This window comes from Eucyclogobius newberryi, unplaced genomic scaffold, assembly GCF_026437365.1.
Source record: "Eucyclogobius newberryi isolate DKJ021-1_F unplaced genomic scaffold, fEucNew1.0.hap1 SCAF_17, whole genome shotgun sequence".
NCBI lineage: Eukaryota > Metazoa > Chordata > Actinopteri > Gobiiformes > Gobiidae > Eucyclogobius > Eucyclogobius newberryi.
The window spans coordinates 140,001-158,329 of NW_027315801.1; the positions used below are offsets into that span (position 1 = coordinate 140,001).

At 44.3% G+C, this 18,329-nt stretch overlaps 1 protein-coding gene across 1 annotated transcript; it reads right to left on the reverse strand.

The window, feature by feature from the left end:
- Window positions 1–1,561: 1,561 nt before the first annotated feature.
- On the reverse strand, window positions 1,562–14,440 carry LOC140362539 (uncharacterized). Its single transcript, XM_072448626.1, has 5 exons — window positions 14,375–14,440; window positions 2,264–2,762; window positions 1,941–2,177; window positions 1,772–1,839; window positions 1,562–1,645 (listed from the first exon to the last, which is right to left on the reverse strand). The coding sequence occupies exons 2-5, from the start codon at window positions 2,745–2,747 to the stop codon at window positions 1,562–1,564; spliced, it is 873 nt and encodes a 290-aa protein (XP_072304727.1). The 5' UTR covers window positions 2,748–2,762; window positions 14,375–14,440.
- Between the last annotated feature and the right edge of the window lie 3,889 nt (window positions 14,441–18,329).

Consider the following 18,329-nt stretch of genomic DNA (forward strand, 5'->3'; position numbering starts at 1 on the left):
ACATTTTATTTAAAACACTTAGAACTAAACATTTAGAACACCACCAGCAGTTTGAGCAAATGTTTCCACAAAAATGATTGATACCATTATCCTCGGCGCCTCCACAAAATATTCCCACTCCTGGTGTTTGGTGTATGAGGTTTGAAGCCAAAAGGTCTCTTAACTTTTGTTTTAGTCAAACACCAAAGCTATGGAAGAGCCAGAGTTGTTCGAACACTTCTCTGAAAGAGGGAAAAGAAAAGGGATCAAGTGGAATTTTCATAGTCGAAAGAGCTGCTTGGTGGAGTGGTTTTTGAGAAAGACTAATTTGCTCTGTTAAAGGGCGTCTCAATGGGAAGAGAGTCTTTGATCGGAAGAAGACTCACCTCCTTAGCACCAATTCACCAAAGCCTTTCTCCACTGTGGGTCACATGACAAATCCACTGTGGGTCACATGACAAATCCACTGTGGGTCACATGACAAATCCACTGTGGGTCACATGACAAATCCACTGTGGGTCACATGACAATTGCAAACAAAGAAGAGCTGACAAAAAGATGGAAACATGGCCAGACTTGTCAATGGATTTTACAAGATGGAGGCGTGAGTACTTTGCTGGACCTCAGATCGGCTCACGAATAATTTTTGGTATTTTTTTATGGCTATTTATTGCTTTATTGTTAAAACAATGAAACACAAGTTTTCCTTCAGTTGTAGAACCAGATGTTTATACCGACAGATGGCGCTGGTGATCTGAGTTCCACAGAAACTTGTTAAGTTTTGATTTAGAAGACGTACACGCTGTTAGCCAGTTACTACAACATAAGTAATGATGAGGCTGCCCCAAATAAATTGTCTGTTTGCTGTAACCCGACCCAACATTTTTCAAGTGGATCGGTCGGTAGGTAAATTCTTATTTTTTTTTACTTTGAAGGCAAAAAAAAAAAGATCAAAATTCAGATTTTTAGATAATTCAATGGACCTTTTGTACGCCGTTATCCTTTATTTTGGTAGTGAAGGCGAGTGGGGGGAACATGCGGGGGACACGGGCGCTGCCATGTTTGTTGTGATGATGCTGCTGGGCGTGTTTCCCTCCCAGAATGCATAGCGTAAGTCAAATTTAAATGAAGCCACACCATGACATAGAACGGTATGAGCGGTGGCCAGGACAGTGGCGCTGACAGAATCAAATCAACATGTTACAGGCAATATGGGTTCCTACCTGCATGATCTGTTTAATACAGAAGAAGGACCGAAAATAAAGTTGCGCGACTTTTGGACAGTACGGTCGGTGAGTCGGTGAAATATTGGCGTTTTTTTAACAAAATGCTGATTTTTTTTTTTTCAGTCGTCTAGTTTCATACCGGGTCGCTCGGGTTACGGCAAACAGACATATTATTTGGCTCAGCCTGATGCTGTACTTTTTTCAGTAAAACAGTCAAACTGAAATATTGTCTGGACATTCTTTATTGATTGTCAAAGTTGCAGTTAGAATCCACCTCAGGGTGTTGCGTCTGCAGGGGCCCACAGCTGAAAGGCCCTTCACTCCTTGTGAAGGAAGAGAGGACTGTATTTCAGGACTCAGTCAGTTTTATTGTTGTCTTTATTCTTGTTCGGTGAGCTTGGGCCAGGACCATCACCTCCAAGGTTGAGAGGGTAATTAGCCTAAATAAACAATACATAAATATGTATATTATTTTTCTTAAAACAGTCACCAAGCAAGAAGTCATTGGTCAAAAATACACAAGATATATACAATACATGTAAAAAGCTTATTTCAATAGAACTTACCCAGTTGTAGCTCATTGATGGAAAGGGCACATTCAGACCATTTGGCATAAGTTGCATGTGCTGACAAGCTTTGAGAGGACAAAATGACAATACAAGGAAACATGTATATGAAAGCAAATAGTAACCTTTTGATATGTAATTCAGTTTTAGGTAGTACTGTATTTCTTACATGGGTAGTAGTACTGCTCATTTTGAGGCTGTAGTCCTGTAAAATCTGGGACCCCATAGTTGATACCATATGTCACACCTTGCTGGAGGGCAGAAGATGGCACTGCGGAGTAGGGATGTCCTAAGGATGGCACAAAGTGCCCTGATGCCAGGTGACGTGATGGGTCTGGGGTTCCAGTTTCGGGTGTCACTGGCTTCCTGTAGGTGTATGGATGAAACGGCCGATTACCTGCTCTACCTAAAAAACATTAGAAGAGCTTTCAGGATTGGATATTTGACAGTCCCCCCAACAAACCCCCTCCCATTTCTACAAGTAACAATTACCCTTCATCGAATGTCTCTCAGAGTTATCCTCCTCGTCATGGCACGCATGGTGTGATTGTCTTCGTGGTCGACTCTTTACTTCAATACCACGATCCATCTTGGCCTTATTATCTACCGTTAATCTCTTTAAATTGATTAGCAGTGCAGGTTTATCACGCTTGAAGTTTGGGTTGAGGAAATGAAGAAAGGGGGAAGAAGAATCTGTGTTGGACAGGGGTTCTTTTTTCTTGAAGCCATAAAGGTTGAGCTGGCGCACAAAGCTGGAAAATTTTGTAGTTTTGAAATAGGCAAAGTTGCCTTCATTCTTTTTGTAACAGTGAGACAGGACAAACTCCTCAAAAAGCGGCTGGCAAATAACAACAAAGTCGCCAGTGTTGTCCCAGGAGATGGCGACGTTGGCGGGGTCGTTCACCATACACCAGAGTTTGGCAGGGAAAGTATCGGGATTCATTGTTTCTGGGAGATCATTGTAAGCTTTCATCATCTTTGGAACAGAAATCTGAAAGAAAAGAAAGCAAAACAAAGCAAAAAATTAGGCCTAATTCTATTGCCTATGAGATAAATAGGCATTCACTAGCAAGGACCACAACCCCAGCTAAGAGGCAAAGAGGCAATGACATACGAGAACATGAAACATGAATGTAAAGAAATGAATGCTGTTTTGGAGCTTCTGGAGATGAGGGCTGTAAGCTCCTGGGCCTCAATACATGAAATTAAGTTTGTTATCTTAAGTTAAGCAGGACCACGCCCCTTCCAGTTCCAGTTTTGCCAGGATCCACTCCAGCCTCCTCATCCACTCCAGCCTCCTCAAGCACAGGATTGCCCTCTTGCTCTAACCCAGAAGGGCTGCGTCTACCCACCGTTCTCCACGCCAGAATACTTTCAGCCTCACGCTTTCAGCCTCACGCTTTCATGTCCTGCCGAACCAATTAAATCCCAGGTCAGCTTCTCGCAGGTCGCGTCCCGACTTCTTTCAGGCCCAGATACCCCTTAAACTCCAATTGAACTGTTCTATTATCTGTACTAGTTCTCCACCTGAGTGGTCCCAACTCCAGTCTAGCTGCTATTTGAAGCTTGATGCCTGTCCGTCCGAGAGAGTCGGATTCCCCCCTTCACTTTGGACTCCTCAAGGTTTCTACTTTTTCCCAAAGAGGTTTTGTAGTTTTTTCCTTGCCGAGAAGGAGGGTCTTAGGACAGGGGACCTGACTCATGCTAGCTTTGCCAAGCAAACTCATGCCACCTAAGCTACTTCCATCATACCTATTTTTCATCCACTATTTTTAAATCGTGGATGGTCATCCCGGATTTGCTCATATCGGTCTTGTCGTAGTATCAGCTGGCATCTCCTAATCCATTAATTCCCAAGAGCCGTATTCGGGCACCGGGATGCCGCTTCTTCTCTCTTCCCTCATGCAGCCTCTTCTCGCCTCTTTCCTCATGCAGCCTCTTCCGACCTCTTCCCAGATGCCGCCTCTTCCCTCTTCCTGCCTCTTCACTCTTCCTGCCTCTTCCCTCTTCGGGCACCGGGATGCCGCCTCTTTGGGCACCGGAATTCCACCTCTTCGGGCACCGGGATGCCGCCTCTTTGGGCACCGGGATACCGCCCCTTCGGGCACCGGGATGCTGGTCCTTCCATGTTCTGGGAGATCCCAGGTACCAACCTGATGGTAAACCAGAGCTCTCGTCTCAGGAACCTTCTCCTCATACTCCAAACAGCAGCTTGGACATCCCAACTTTACCATGCAGATCATCCCCTTGGGACAAGCCCCATAATCTCCTACCTCCCGACCCTAACGTCTTAGGTTCATCACTCCAAAGCGTTGTCATTCTCATCCAGTCCATCAAGTTGCTGCTCTACTCGATATGCTGTTCTATCAGCCGGTTTGGGGGTTACTTTAAGGCAAGTGGTTGTTCCCCCTAGCTTGACCAGTTCATCTGTGAGTTTGCATGTCTTTGGCTGACTTATTTTAGATCGATACCGTTGAAATTCACTGACGCCATCAACAAATACATTCAGAACATGTATTACCGAGGTGGAACAGTCATCGACCCCAGTTCCTCCATCCTCAGCTACCACGTTCTACACGTAAGCCCCGCTTCAGACGACCTTCTCTTCCTAGACCACCCAGCTCAGATTCTGTTCCTTCCATCATGGCTTCAATCTACCTTTACCGCGTTTAACCTTCCTTATTAACTTATTACTTCCCATTCACCTACCAGTCTCCATTTGCAGGTATTCAAAGCTACCCGAGCGGCATTGACATCTTTTCAGGCTTGTTCCCTTGCTCAGAGGTTGCCTTGTCCACAACAGTCCTCATCCCGGCATCAAGGACCTCCAACCAACGCTTAGTCTTCCCCTAAAACAAGCAGGACTACAGTGGTAGTTCAAACACGATTGACTTGTTCAAAGCTAAATCTATTCTGAGCCCCTTTGCCATCTTCCCAGGCCTCACGTACAGGTCGTCAAGTGGCACTTCCCCTCAGGATTTAATCCTCTCTACCGACCAAGGCCAGATTGCAGCAGGGTCTGGTTCATCCTTTACTTAAAGTTGATCCTCGCCTGGTCCCCACATTTCCTACCAAACTTTTCCCACATTGGCGCTGCCACATCTTCCTCCAGTTAAGGAGTTGCCTCATTATCATGGAGCACTGGTTCTCCATGGCCTTCAAGGTCTACATCCACCATTACCTCCGCGTTCTCCATTCTGCCAATCCGCACTGGCTCTGTTAAGCTTCTTTTGGGGGTATCGAGGCCCGGGAGCCTTCAGACCTCATTGCAAGAAACCCCAAAACGGCATCAACTTCTGTCCATTTGTGTTGCTCATGTTTCTCGCCTGCCAATAAACACTTTGCATCGTAGCTGGGGTCATGGTCCTTGCTAGTGAACCCTATCTAAGAGATAACTTAGGATAATTAGAAGAGGGTGAGAGGGGCATGAACGCTGATGCGTGTGACCTGGATGCTTAAATAGAGTAGCTGCCGGAAGGATCGTGAAAGGGGTGTGGTCCTGCTCCCAACTTAAGATAACTTATCTTCATTAAGAAGGCAAAAAATAGGACGTATCCAAAGAACTGCACTGATTTTTGATTTTGTAAATGATCTGCGTTCATATGATGTAGCTATGCTCTGTTGATGTAGGATTATGTTCTTGACTCAAATAATATTCACTTATCTGCAGTTACACGTTCGCACACGTTCGCACACGTTCGCACACGTTCGCACACGTTCGCACACGTTCGCACACGTTCGCACACTTTCGCACACGTTCGCTCAATCCGGGGGTCAGGGGATCTGACCAGGAGAGATTCGAATCGCCGACAGTTACTGCCGCCCTTTACAGGTATTCACCACTGTTGTAAAAGTAACTTATAGTAAATAACTTGGCTCACCTTATTTATTTGTCTCCTCAAACTCGTTGAAGTCAAGATCCTGACCGTTCACACACAGATATAGAATTGGATTGAATTTCTAAGGTTGTTGTGTTACTTTTAATGGCAGTTGGCAGCCAACTCAAAAGGTGCATTTATCTCCACCTATTGTAGTAGTAGGTTCTTCAAGTATGTGTTTTACACTAAAAGGTAAAACAGGGCAGGTTTTATTGTTGTTCATAGAAACCATCGCGAGGCCATGCACACTTGCTTTGTGATGTCACACATGCTTTGTGATATCACACAGCGCCAACATCCCATCATTCCACCACTCTGCTATTGAAAAAAGAACAAAGCCTAAAGAATAAAGTCTGGCGGTAATATAACACTTGGATACCAACCGAGTGACTGCATAATGCATGGTCATATTCTGTATACCGTATTTTACGGACTTTAAGTCGCACCTTTTTTCATAGTTTTGGCCGGGGTGCGACTTATACTTATATTCTACGACTCTGTGGTGGCATCAGCCCTCCTGTACGGTGTGGCCTGCTGGAGCAGCAGCATCACAGAGAGGGAGAGGAAGAGGCTGGACAGAGTCATCAAGAAGTCCAGCTCCGTCCTGGGCTGTGCTCTGGACTCGGTGCAGGAGGTGGGGGACAGGAGGGTCCTGGCTAGATTCACATCTATGCTGGACCATGAGTGTCACCCCCTGCAGGACACTCTGTCCGCTCTGGAGAGCAGCTTCAGTGAGAGACTGATCCACCCTCGATGTGTGAAGGAAAGGTTCCGTAGGTCTTTCCCTCCTGCTGCTGTCAGACTTTATAACAAAAACTGTTAGTACTGAACACTCGCAATACTGACCTAACCTAATACTGATGTGCAATTCTGTCATATGTGCAATTGCTGTTGGAATTCATGTGCAATTCATGTGCAATTACTGTGAAATTCATGTGCAATCTATGTGCTGTCGTGACACATATTCATGTGCAATTACTGTCGTGATCACATGCAATGGTATTTATTTATTTATTTGTCTATGGGAGTTTTTATTTATTTATAGGAGATCTTCTACTGAAAGTGTTTTTCAGACTTCCTATAAGTGATCTGTTCTTCTGTATCTACCTCTGTATCTACCTGCGTTGCACCAATGAAATTTCCCCATGTGGGACAATAAAGGAATATCTTATCTTATCTTATCTTATCTTAATATCACATATAAGTCGCTCCGGAGTATAAGTATATAAGTATAAATAAGATAAGATAAGATATTCCTTTATTGTCCCACATGGGGAAATTTCATTGGTGCAACGCAGGTAGATCCAGAAGAACAGATCACTTATAGGAAGTCTGAAAAACACTTTCAGTAGAAGATCTCCTATAAATAAATAAAAACTCCCATAGACAAATAAATAAATAAATAAATACCATTGCATGTGATCCCGACAGTAATTGCACATGAATATGTGTCACGACAGCACATAGATTGCACATGAATTCCAACAGCAATTGCACATATGACAGAATTGCACATCAGTATTAGGTTAGGTCAGTATTGCGAGTGTTCAGTACTAACAGTTTTTGTTATAAAGTCTGACAGCAGCAGGAAGGAAAGACCTACGGAACCTTTCCTTCACACATCGAGGGTGGATCAGTCTCTCCAGAGCGGAGAGAGTGTCCTGCAGGGGGTGACACTCATGGTCCAGCATAGATGTGAATCTAGCCAGGACCCTTCTGTCCCCCACCTCCTGCACCGAGTCCAGAGCACAGCCCAGGACGGAGCTGGACTTCTTGATGACGCTGTCCAGCCTCTTCCTCTCCCTCTCTGTGATGCTGCTGCTCCAGCAGGCCACACCGTACAGGAGGGCTGATGCCACCACAGAGTCGTAGAAGGTCTTCAGGAGTGGCCCTGTCACTCCAAAAGACCTGAGTCTCCTCAGGAGGTAGAGCCGACTCTGGCTCTTCCTGTACAGTGCGTCTGTGTTATGAGTCCAGTCCAGTTTGTGGTTCAGATGAACACCCAGGTACTTGTATGAGTCCACTCTCTCAATGTCCCGTCCCTGGATGTTCACTGGTGAGGGGGCAGTGGGGTGGCGTCTGCGGAAATCCACCACCATCTCCTTGGTCTTCCCCGCGTTGATGAGGAGGTGGTTCCACTGACACCAGTCCACAAAGTCCTGCGCCAGTCCTCTGTACTCCGCGTCATCGTCGTCCGTGATGAGTCCGATGATGGCAGAGTCGTCAGAGAACTTCTGCAGGACACAGCTGTCCGTGTCATGTCTGAAGTCTGCAGTGTAAAGGGTGAAGAGAAAGGGCGCGAGGACAGTGCCCTGGGGCGCCCCCACACTGCAGGTCCGAGTGTCAGACACACAGTTCCGGGCTCTCACAAACTGGGGTCGGTCTGTGAGGTAGTCCAGGATCCACTCTGCCAGGTCATACTCCACACAAGCCATCTCCAGCTTGTCCCTCAGGAGCAGCGGCTGGATGGTGTTGAAGGCGCTGGAAAGATCGAAGAACAGAATCCTCACAGAGCTGCCAGGCTTTTCCAGGTGACGGCGTCCTCCACTCCGATGCCAGACCGATATGCAAACTGCAGCGGGTCCATGGCTGAGCTCACGGTGGAGCGGAGGTGGTCCAGGACTAGCCGCTCCAGTGTCTTCATCAGGTGGGACGTGAGAGCCACTGGCCTGAAGCTGTTGAGGTCTATGGGGCGCGGTGTCTTGGGCACAGGTACCAGACAGGAGGTCTTCCAGACCTGTGGTACCACCCTCAGCTTCAGGCTCATGTTGAAGACATGCTCCATAACTCCACACAGTTCATCTGCGAAGGACTTAAGGAGCCTGGGGCTGATGCCATCAGGTCCTGCTGCTTTCCTCACTTTAATCCTCTTCAGCTCACTCCTCACCTGTGCTACTGTGACAGTCAGTGGTTGGCAGGGGGACCGTGTGCTGGGGGGATGGGTGAGTCCAGGCGAAGTGGGGAGCTGATGGTCCGGGGCAGATAAGCGAAGAGGAACAGATGCAGGACATTGTCCAGCTGTGGAAGAGGGAGCATGCAGCTGTGCAGGGGGAGGGGCGGGTGACCGATCAAACCTCAAGAAGTGAGCATTTAAATCATTCACCCACTGTAGATTCCCCTCTGTCTGGGCAGGGGGGATTTTGAAGCCCGAGATGGTTTTCAGGCTCCTCCACACTCCCTGAATGTTCTTTTGCTGCAGCTGCTCCTCCATCCTCCTCTTGTAGCCGGCCTCAGCCTGCCTGATCTTCCTCCTCAGCTCCTTCTGCACAGTCCTCAGCTCCTCCTTGTTCCCTGACCTGAAGGCTCTCTTCTTCTCCTTCAGCAGAGCCTTCAGTTCACGGTTAATCCATGGCTTGTTGTTTGGAAAACACCGCACCGTCCGGGAGGGAACAATGTTCTCAAAACAGAAGTTGATGTAGTCCGTGATGCACTCTGTGATGGTGTTGATGTCCTCCCCATGTGGGTCATAAAGCTCAGTCCAGACAGTGGTGCTGAAGCAGTCCCTCAGAGCCTCCTCGCTCTCAGCAGACCACATCCTCACCTCACGGGACACCACAGGCTGCCTGCGCACGATGGGTTCATACACAGGCCTCAGATGTACAAGGTTGTGGTCCGAGCTGCCCAGGGGAGGGAGGGGAGAAGAAGAATAAGCCTCTTTGGTGTTGGCAAAAAACAAGTCCAATGTTCTATTCTCTCTGGTGGGGCAGGTAACATACTGGGTGTATGTTGGTAGAACAGAAGAGGGAGAAGCGTGGTTAAAGTCACCAGAGATGAGGAAGAGAGCCTGTGGATGCTGTGTTTGCAGCCTACAAGTGCAGGAGAGCAGTGCTTCACAAGCATCTTCAGCATTGGCAGACGGGGCCACATAGACTGCGATCAAAATCACATGAGAACTCCCGGGGCAGATAATATGGCCTCATGCCAATAGCCAATAGTTCAATATCCTTGTTACATAGCTGCTCCTTCACTGTGCAGTGTTCGGGTTTGGACCAGCTCGTGTTCACATACACCGCCAGACCTCCACCTCTTTTCTTCCCGGATTCTCTCGTTCTGTCGCCCGCAGCAGATGAAAATTGTCCAAACCTACAATAGAGTCTGGCATTTCTGCTGTTAACCAGGTCTCTGTGAAAATCAAGACGCTGCTGTCCCTATAAATCCTCTGGGACCGCATGAGGCTCGCTATTTCCGTCATTTTATTTTGAAGGGACCTCACGTTACCCATGACAACGGCAGGAACCGACTTCCTGTTTTCTCCTCTCTTCTCTCGGAGTTACGTCCAGCCCGTCTGCCTCGTTGCGTTTTCCTTAGGATATCCGCCGGGATAACGTGACGATCTCCGGGTAAGACGACTGTTCTCCGCAGTTTCATGAGTTCCTCCTTTGTGTAAACGCGGTACGGCGCCGGCCGGGGGGCGGGGCCGGAGCCGGGGGGCGGGGCCGGAGCCGGGGGACTCAGAGCCAAGGCACATCGCAACGACACGACGAAAACTTGCGGTTGCAAGTGTGAAAACATTATTGGTTGTTTTCACACTTGCAACCGCATTTCATACTCCAGTGCGACTTATATATGTTTTTTTCTTCTCTATTATGCATTTTTTGACTGGTGCTCTCGCCTCTCTCTTTCGCTCTTTCTCTCCTGTTTTTGCGGCGTAGTGTAGAACACATGCTTTGAAGACATACATCTACAGCACCTTTTCAGTTGGCTGCCAAACGCAAAAGTAACACAACAACAACAACAACAGATGCCATATGACGATGATGTCACAAAGCACCAACATTCTGCGACAGTTGGGGAACGCACGTGAGCGACTTTGCTTACCGAGCGACTTGGGCTAAATGGGCGTTTCGGATGGGTGTTTATGATAATAGTCTTACATTTTTCCCAAATAAATTAATTTCATATATTATATTTATTTGGTGGGGGCAGTGCATGTTAATGAACATACATGAAACACATGCTGTAAACATGCCGGATTAGCGATGGGCTAATTTTAATCTGTTGTCCACTCTCACAACACACAAGCCCCCAGCAGCCAAGATGGCCGCCCATTCAGGTCAATGAGAGCTGCTCAGTAGCGCATGTCGCCAGTTAGCCGTTAGCTCTTCGGACACTGCAGCCCGGAAGTGACGTAGGTCTGCAGCCGGTTTGCGTACCATGTGATCGTACTGACCAATCAGAGAGAGTTACTAGAGCAGCGCAATGTGAGATAAAGCGAAATATTAAACAACTGGTTTCAAGAAACTTTTTCTCTGACAATGGAAATAATTCTGGTCCTTATTAAGTTCATGGAATGTTTGATCTAACATTGATTTCTTAAAATACGGATTTTAATCATATCATTCTACAACATGTCAAATGTGTTCAGATGACATGTTTATCTACAAAACATGCTAAAGTCATGATTAAGTCGGTTTCTTGTCAGAACAAAACTGATGAATCACGAAACGTAACATCAATTAGTTTATACTTGGCAAAACATTCCATTTCCAGAGCATTTATTACGTGATTTAGTTTTTCAGGCAGAAACATTTCAAGACATCGCTTCTGAGTAATAGATCCACGGCCCTCAGGGGCCCTCAGGGGCCCTCAGATCCGTGGTGGTCATTAGTTCCATGATTTGTTCAGTTATTGAACTCATGGATCATAGTTTTACGCCTGTAGCTCATTTGTAGCAGTTCACATCACCTACACGCGCTCTGATTGGTCTAGACTGTCACGAGCTGGGCTAGAGCGGCGCACTAGAGCGTAGCCGAAGCTACAGCTTAGAATGCGTTTTAAAGACAACTGAAGAATCTTAAAAATTAGAAAAAGTCTATGACCCATAAATAGGTAAGAATTGCCGCTATATCCGACTTTTCTGAAAGCTCTAGGTGCTTTTTCAGCCGAACACGAGCAGTTTTTCGTTACATTGCGCGCTAGGGAAAAAAAGCTTTCTGGACGCACGGTTTCTTTGGCTGCAGTACCAATGGAGTGGCCACTGGGGGAGTCTGCGACATGCTGCAGCGAGCCACACCCTATCCAGATATTGTAATAGATCCATGGTTTTTAGTGGAAGGGGAGCCCAGAGCACCCAGAAGAGGACCTACGCAGACACGGGGAGAACATGCAAACTCCACACAGAAAGCCACCCCCAGGACTTTCTTGCTGTGAAGAGAGAGCACTAACAGCTGCCCTACCGGGCCCTACGTGTCACGGGACGTGCGCGAGTGTATGGGTGCGTTAGTAGGTGTTTGGGCGCTGGCGCTGGCGTGTGCACTTTGGCACCTCTCGCCAGCTTGTGGCGCTTAGGCCTAACTAGAAACTTTGCAATGGCAGAAGCCGTGACAGCGGAATGTTTTGGTGAAGATTTTGTGAAAAGTCTAAAATTTAGAAGAAAGAAAATTTTGAAATTTACTGCTGGCAAATTACTGAAACGTTTGGAAAAAATAAAGCATTGAAAACCCCCAAAATGTCGTTTGAAAATGTTTCATTTTGGAAAACCCTCAAAACATTTTGGGGTTTTACTTCGATTGTGGGAATTGAAATATTATACGACTCTTATTTGTAAGTATAGGAAAGGGTTATAAACTGACATCTTTCAAAACTTAAAAATATAAAACTTTGAGAACTTTGAAAGTTTTGACATCCCTGCAACCTCAGAACCCTTTATCTTATCTTAAATATGTAAATGTTTCGACTGTTGCACTGTCTTTGCACTTCTGGTCACACTGGAAAAATATGACCTACATTATTGTGAATGATGTGCATTTCTTATGACTTGTAAAGTGGATACACATTATTTTGATGAACACATACTGTTGAGGACACAGAGTACTTCTTTTCTGTTATAAAACTTAGGGATTTACATTATTACAAACCTTTTGATGTCCAATTTTCAAATGTAATGGACATTTTTTGACCATTTTTTGGCCACATTTTTTTGACCTTTTTAACTGAATGCTGCTGTTATTGGGTGTCCTTATTTTACAGTTACAGTTTGTGTTTTTTTTGCCATATTCCAATTGTGAGGGGATCATAAATACGGTTAAACCAAATGTACACTATTTAGTGTCAAAAGAACTGTACTTAAATAGTATAAAATGAATAACACTCAAAATGTCAATTTAGTGTCATTAGTTTTGCACTCTACACTAGTGTCAACAAATGGACTAATAATAAGTGTTAAATCCAACTATCAGGAGTGTTGTTGTATTGTTCTGCCAGTGTAAAGCATGCAACACTTTGAAAAGTGTAGTTCTAGCTCATTCTAGTGTGGAGCCAACATGACATTGTGAAAGTGTTGAAAATGACACTGTGGAATTGACACTCTTGAATTTGCGGCGTATCTGAAGAATATGAGAGGAGAATTATGTGTGCATTCGCTTCCCTCCTGCCTTGAGCCCTTGCTCTTTTCGTGTTAAATATGAAACATAAGTTCAGCACCACGAGTCAGAACCACGAGTCAGAACAGCGCAGAAAGCAGTCTGTGTGTGACGCCGTGGACCCCCAGAGGTAAAAGTGATACACAGTGACGAGAAGTAATGCAAGTGCGTCTTCATTTGAAACACCTCATTCACTTCATGAAGCACCAGTTCTGCACTGTCCCACTGCAGATAGGCGTCTGACCTGCCCTGTCTGCGCTGGAGAAGAGACTGAGGGCGAGGAGAGCACTCAGAGACTCATATTTGAAGAGCAGTGAAGTTCTGTGTTGTGCAATTTCTTCATAGCTTCTTGATCTGACCACAGAGAGACTCACAGTTTGTGACACAAAAAAAATAAAGAAACTTAGCTTTTTTAACCTCTAAGCACTTGTTTCATAGGGGACCTCTTTTCCACCTGGACACTAGAGCAGGGAGCAAGTGACATTCAATAGTTTAAACACAATTCATTAAATATGTCGGTGTAATCCCTCATTCGTCCAGGCGTGTTCCATAGTAGAAAAAGCTTCAGTTGTAGTCATCTGGACTCAGTTTGAAAAAATAATAATAATATATTTTTTCAAACTGAGTCCAGATGACTACAACTGAAGCTTTTTCTACTACAATTCATTAAAACACTTAAAACACAGTAACAAACACCTTACCATTTTATACATTCTCTAATGGATTTTGCACAAACACCATTTGTTATAATTGGTAACTTAGATCTTTCACCTCCTCCAGCGAGACCAGCAGCTTCCAATGACAGTGCCAGTGTGTCCTGGAGAGAAACATTGTACAAGGAAAGACCACTTAATAAATACAGTTATGTACAATTTACTTTATTTAAATGTGCAAATGAAGTGCTTTGAAATGCTCAAATGAATATTGCTTAAGGGTGTTACTTCTGGCCTGTTAGTTACAGTGTGTGTGCGAAGAGATTTGGAGGAGATTTGGAAAAGTGGTTATACTGTGGAATGACGCCATCTTTGGACAATAGAGCCAGATTCAAATGATAAGTTTGCAAAAAAACCTACAATATTCTAAGAAGATATGCTACGTTTTAAATACATTCCCAAACAAAGGCTTAAAATGTGGTGACTGAACGCTTCTAGATGGATAATATTTACATATAAAGTGAATGGTTAAAAATCAGTTTATTATTTATTATGACATTTTGATTTAATAAAGCCACAATGGTGTTTTAGAGTTTATATAGACCAGATAACTACGAGTATTTTTTATAGTCTAGTCAAGTCATGATTAGTCGATTGATCATTGCAGCCTACAGGGAAATGATATGGAGTAATATGTGAGTTGGATGTCACCTGATACACCTCCAGAGTGTCCCCCACAGCGAGTCATGTGATCCGTGTCCTCCCCGGCCTGAAAAACGGTGAATAAAAGATGATGGGGACAGCCGTGTAAAGGATACTAGTCAGATGCAAACCAGATAACAAGCCAAAGAATGCATGGAGGAAGACACACTTTGAAGCCACAGTTAAGGCTAATTCCAGGCATAACTTCATTCCACCACTTTTTCAGATGGAATTATACTCTAACCTTTTTGAGTTGTTTATTTCAATTACCTACTGTCACATAAACACCTGTAGATGGCATCTAGAGTGGTAGTCATATATATGTTATATATGTTACTGAAGATTAGAATTAATTTTATTCATCCACAAAGGTCAAATGTGATTGTTATTACATGGCCCAACCACATAAGTGAATATAAGATCAAAACTGCATCAAGGATCAAACCAAATGTGACAAATAAAGGAAAAAAACAACAACATTGTCATTAAATCATTTATTGTAGTATTATGCAATAGGTTGTTGGGTTTTAGGACTAATTCTCACATTTTATTGTGCGCAATAGAATAGATAGAACACTAGATATTTGAACTCACTTGAACAAGAATCGATACTGAAAAAAATCCATATCAATCTTGAAAGTTTTATTTTACAATATTTTTTCTATATCAGAAGTAATGAAGCGGCAATGTAATACAAAAACCAGGGCTGCAACTATTAATCTGAATAATCATTATAGTCGACAATTGTAAATATATTTTGATCATTGTAACTCTAAACAGACTCTAAACGAAATGCCAAATTTTTTTTTTTAAATCTATATAGGTTTTGATGTGCATCACTAATACTGTTATTTGTCAAATTAAAATGTTCTTGAAACCTTGAGCCTTCAAACAAATATTGCTGACGAATAAACTTCTGTTGCAGCCCTAAAAAAATATTACTATAATATTTTTGCACAGTACAGTCTATTGTTCCAAAATGTCCCCAAATACTGATCATTGAGCCTTTTCCTCAGAACTGAAATCGTTTTTGAAATGTTTGGACAGCGAAAACACAAATGTGCCGTTTGTGAATGAACCACTTATAATAGATCCATAACCACAACACTTAGCATGGATCTATAGATCATATGGATCTATTATATTGTATGGATCTATTATTGTTTTGGTTGGGGACGGCGCGATAAGTCACGTGATGCATGAAAAGATAAACACACATTCTTTTCCAAGCGCCACTGTTTATGAGATAACGTCACTCCTTCCAAATATTATGGCTAAGCATGGAGGAGCTAAACAGCTGATTGTGCACGTGGGTGCAGTGGACAGACTGAAGTTTTGAAAAAAGACTTCTTGAAGTTATTCGACGTGCTTGATAAAATGGAAATCAAAACATTCATAAGTGGACCTCTTCCAAACATCAACAGGAGGATAAACAAGTTTAGCCGGCTTCTTCAGCTGAACACATGGCTGTCCAAAGAGTGTTCCCCGAGAGGACTACACTACATTGAGAACTTCTATCTATTCTGGAAACGAGAGGACCTGTTTAAGAGAAATGGCCCCCACCTATGCAGAGGTGGAGTGAGGGTGCTGACAGAGAACCTGCTCCACGCTCTGAGGCATTGGACTGGGCCTGGACAGGGTCCTGAGCAGATAGTTAGAGAAGAGAGGAATGAGAGAAGAATTCCTGCTCCATCAGCCAGAGACCGAGCCAATGTTTCAACATCAAAAGCACCACAACCTCAGCCTCCACCAAAGGATTCATCAGCAGCTGCTCCACCACCACCAGCAAAGGATTCAGCTCCAGCTGCTCCGCATTCACCTCCACCGCCTCCAGCAAAGGAACAATCTTCAAAGGCCTTGGACCCATCTGTGACAAGCCCAACAACATCCCTGTCATCGCCCCTCCCTTCACACCAGCCCTGGGTTCCCCCTGCAACATCTACTCCCACTAAAGATTCATCATTCTCCTTCTCATCTCCACTCTCACCCATGGGCCTTCCCAGCCATTTTGAAAGTCTGATCAAATCAGGCATTAAGATGGCTCCACTCACGCCCAATATAGCAAGGGCTATGTCTTCGACTACATCAACAAAAGCCCCACCACCCATCCCCCCTCGCCTCTCACCTGGTCCCAAACTCTCCTTGGCTACAAAAGCCCCACCACCCATCCAACCTCGCCTTTCACCTGGTATCTCCCATAGCTAGGATGCACTGGGTCTCAGCGTTGCCGGGACTTATTGTCACATTAAAAATCAAACCAACCCGGGGCCCTATGTAAAAAGAGCCCCCCCTAGTGCTATTTCTGCAGTCACATCATCACACAGATGGAAAAACAAAATGCGAGTCAGGCCCAATCTGAGAAATGTGATTCATATTCCCTGTGAAAAGATAAAGCCCAGTCTCACTGAAACTAGTCTGAAACTTGCTGTGCTAAATGTCAGATCCTTATGTAACAAATCTCTCTTAATTAATAATTTTATTTCTTCTTATAATCTTGATTTTATGTTTTTAACTGAAACATGGCTTGACAAAAACACAGGAAATGTAGTTCTGATAGAATCTGCTCCACCCAACTTTAAGTTTGAATCTGAAACACGAGAAAACAAAAAAGGGGGTGGAGTCTGTGCTGTCTTTAGAGATGAAATAATGACCTGCAGGTTGTCTTTTGGGGTGTTTTCATCATTTGAGTATGTATCCTTTAAAATGGAGCTAAAACGGTCTCCATCCATTCTCTTCATTGTTTTATACAAGCCTCCCCAGCACTGCCAAAGTTTTATTGATGATTTTACTGAGATGCTTTCAGTCATATGCACAGACTTTGATGGTTTGGTCATTACAGGTGATTTTAATGTGCATGTTGATAATATTTGTGACAGAAACGCTAAAGAGCTTGATGCTGTCCTTGAAACCTTCAGTCTTACTCAGCCTGTGAGAGGCCCCACCCACAGCAAAGGACACACTCTAGATCTCATAATTAAAAAGGGGGTAAATATTTCAAATGTTAATGTGATCGATGTTGCTCCGTTTGATCATTTCTGTGTCTTCTTTGACCTGTCTGTTTCTCCCAAACCTCCGGTTGGTCCTGCAGTTGTTCAGAGGAGACACATAAGTGATGGCACAGGTGCACTGTTTATGGAAATGATAAACTTTGAAAATGTCTCATGTTCTAATGTAAATGATTTGTTGAACTCTGTTACATCTAGTGTTTTGAATGTTCTGGACACCATCGCCCCTATAAAGGCTAAAATGGTTAAAAATAAGCAGAAGGCGCCGTGGAGAAATGATGATAGGGTCAGGGCACAGAAAAGGGAGTGCCGCAGGGCCGAACGGAAATGGCGTAAGTCAAAGCTCCAGGTTCAAAAAGAGATTTACAAAGAAAAGCTGAACATGTACAACCTAATCTTAAGTAGAACTAGGGAAAGATATTTTTCTGAAATAATTGGAAGCTGCAGTAACACCTCGCGTGTCCTGTTTGCCACAGTAAACAGATTAACAAACCCTCCAGCTCAGCTGCCGTTAGAACTCATTTCCACATCCAAGTGTAATGAGTTTGCATTATTCTTTAATGACAAAGTTCAGGGCATTAAAAATGCTATAAATCCAACAATGCAAAAAATTACCCTAAAACCACCAAGACACTTAGAGCTAACTCACTTTGCACCAGTAACTGACAAAACTGTCCATGAGATCATCACCAGTCTGAGTTCATCTACATGCTGCCTTGATGTGTTACCCACCGGATTTCTAAAGTCTGTGCTGAACAGTTTGTTAGCACCATCACTCACATAGTTAACATGTCGCTTCAATCTGGAACATTCCCAATGTCTTTGAAAACTGCGGTCATAAAGCCTCTCCTAAAGAAGAGCAGTCTTGATGCCGCAGTACTGAGTCATTACCGGCCCATCTCTAATCTACCATTTTGGGGCAAAGTCCTTGAAAAGGTTGTTTACCAACAGCTCACAGA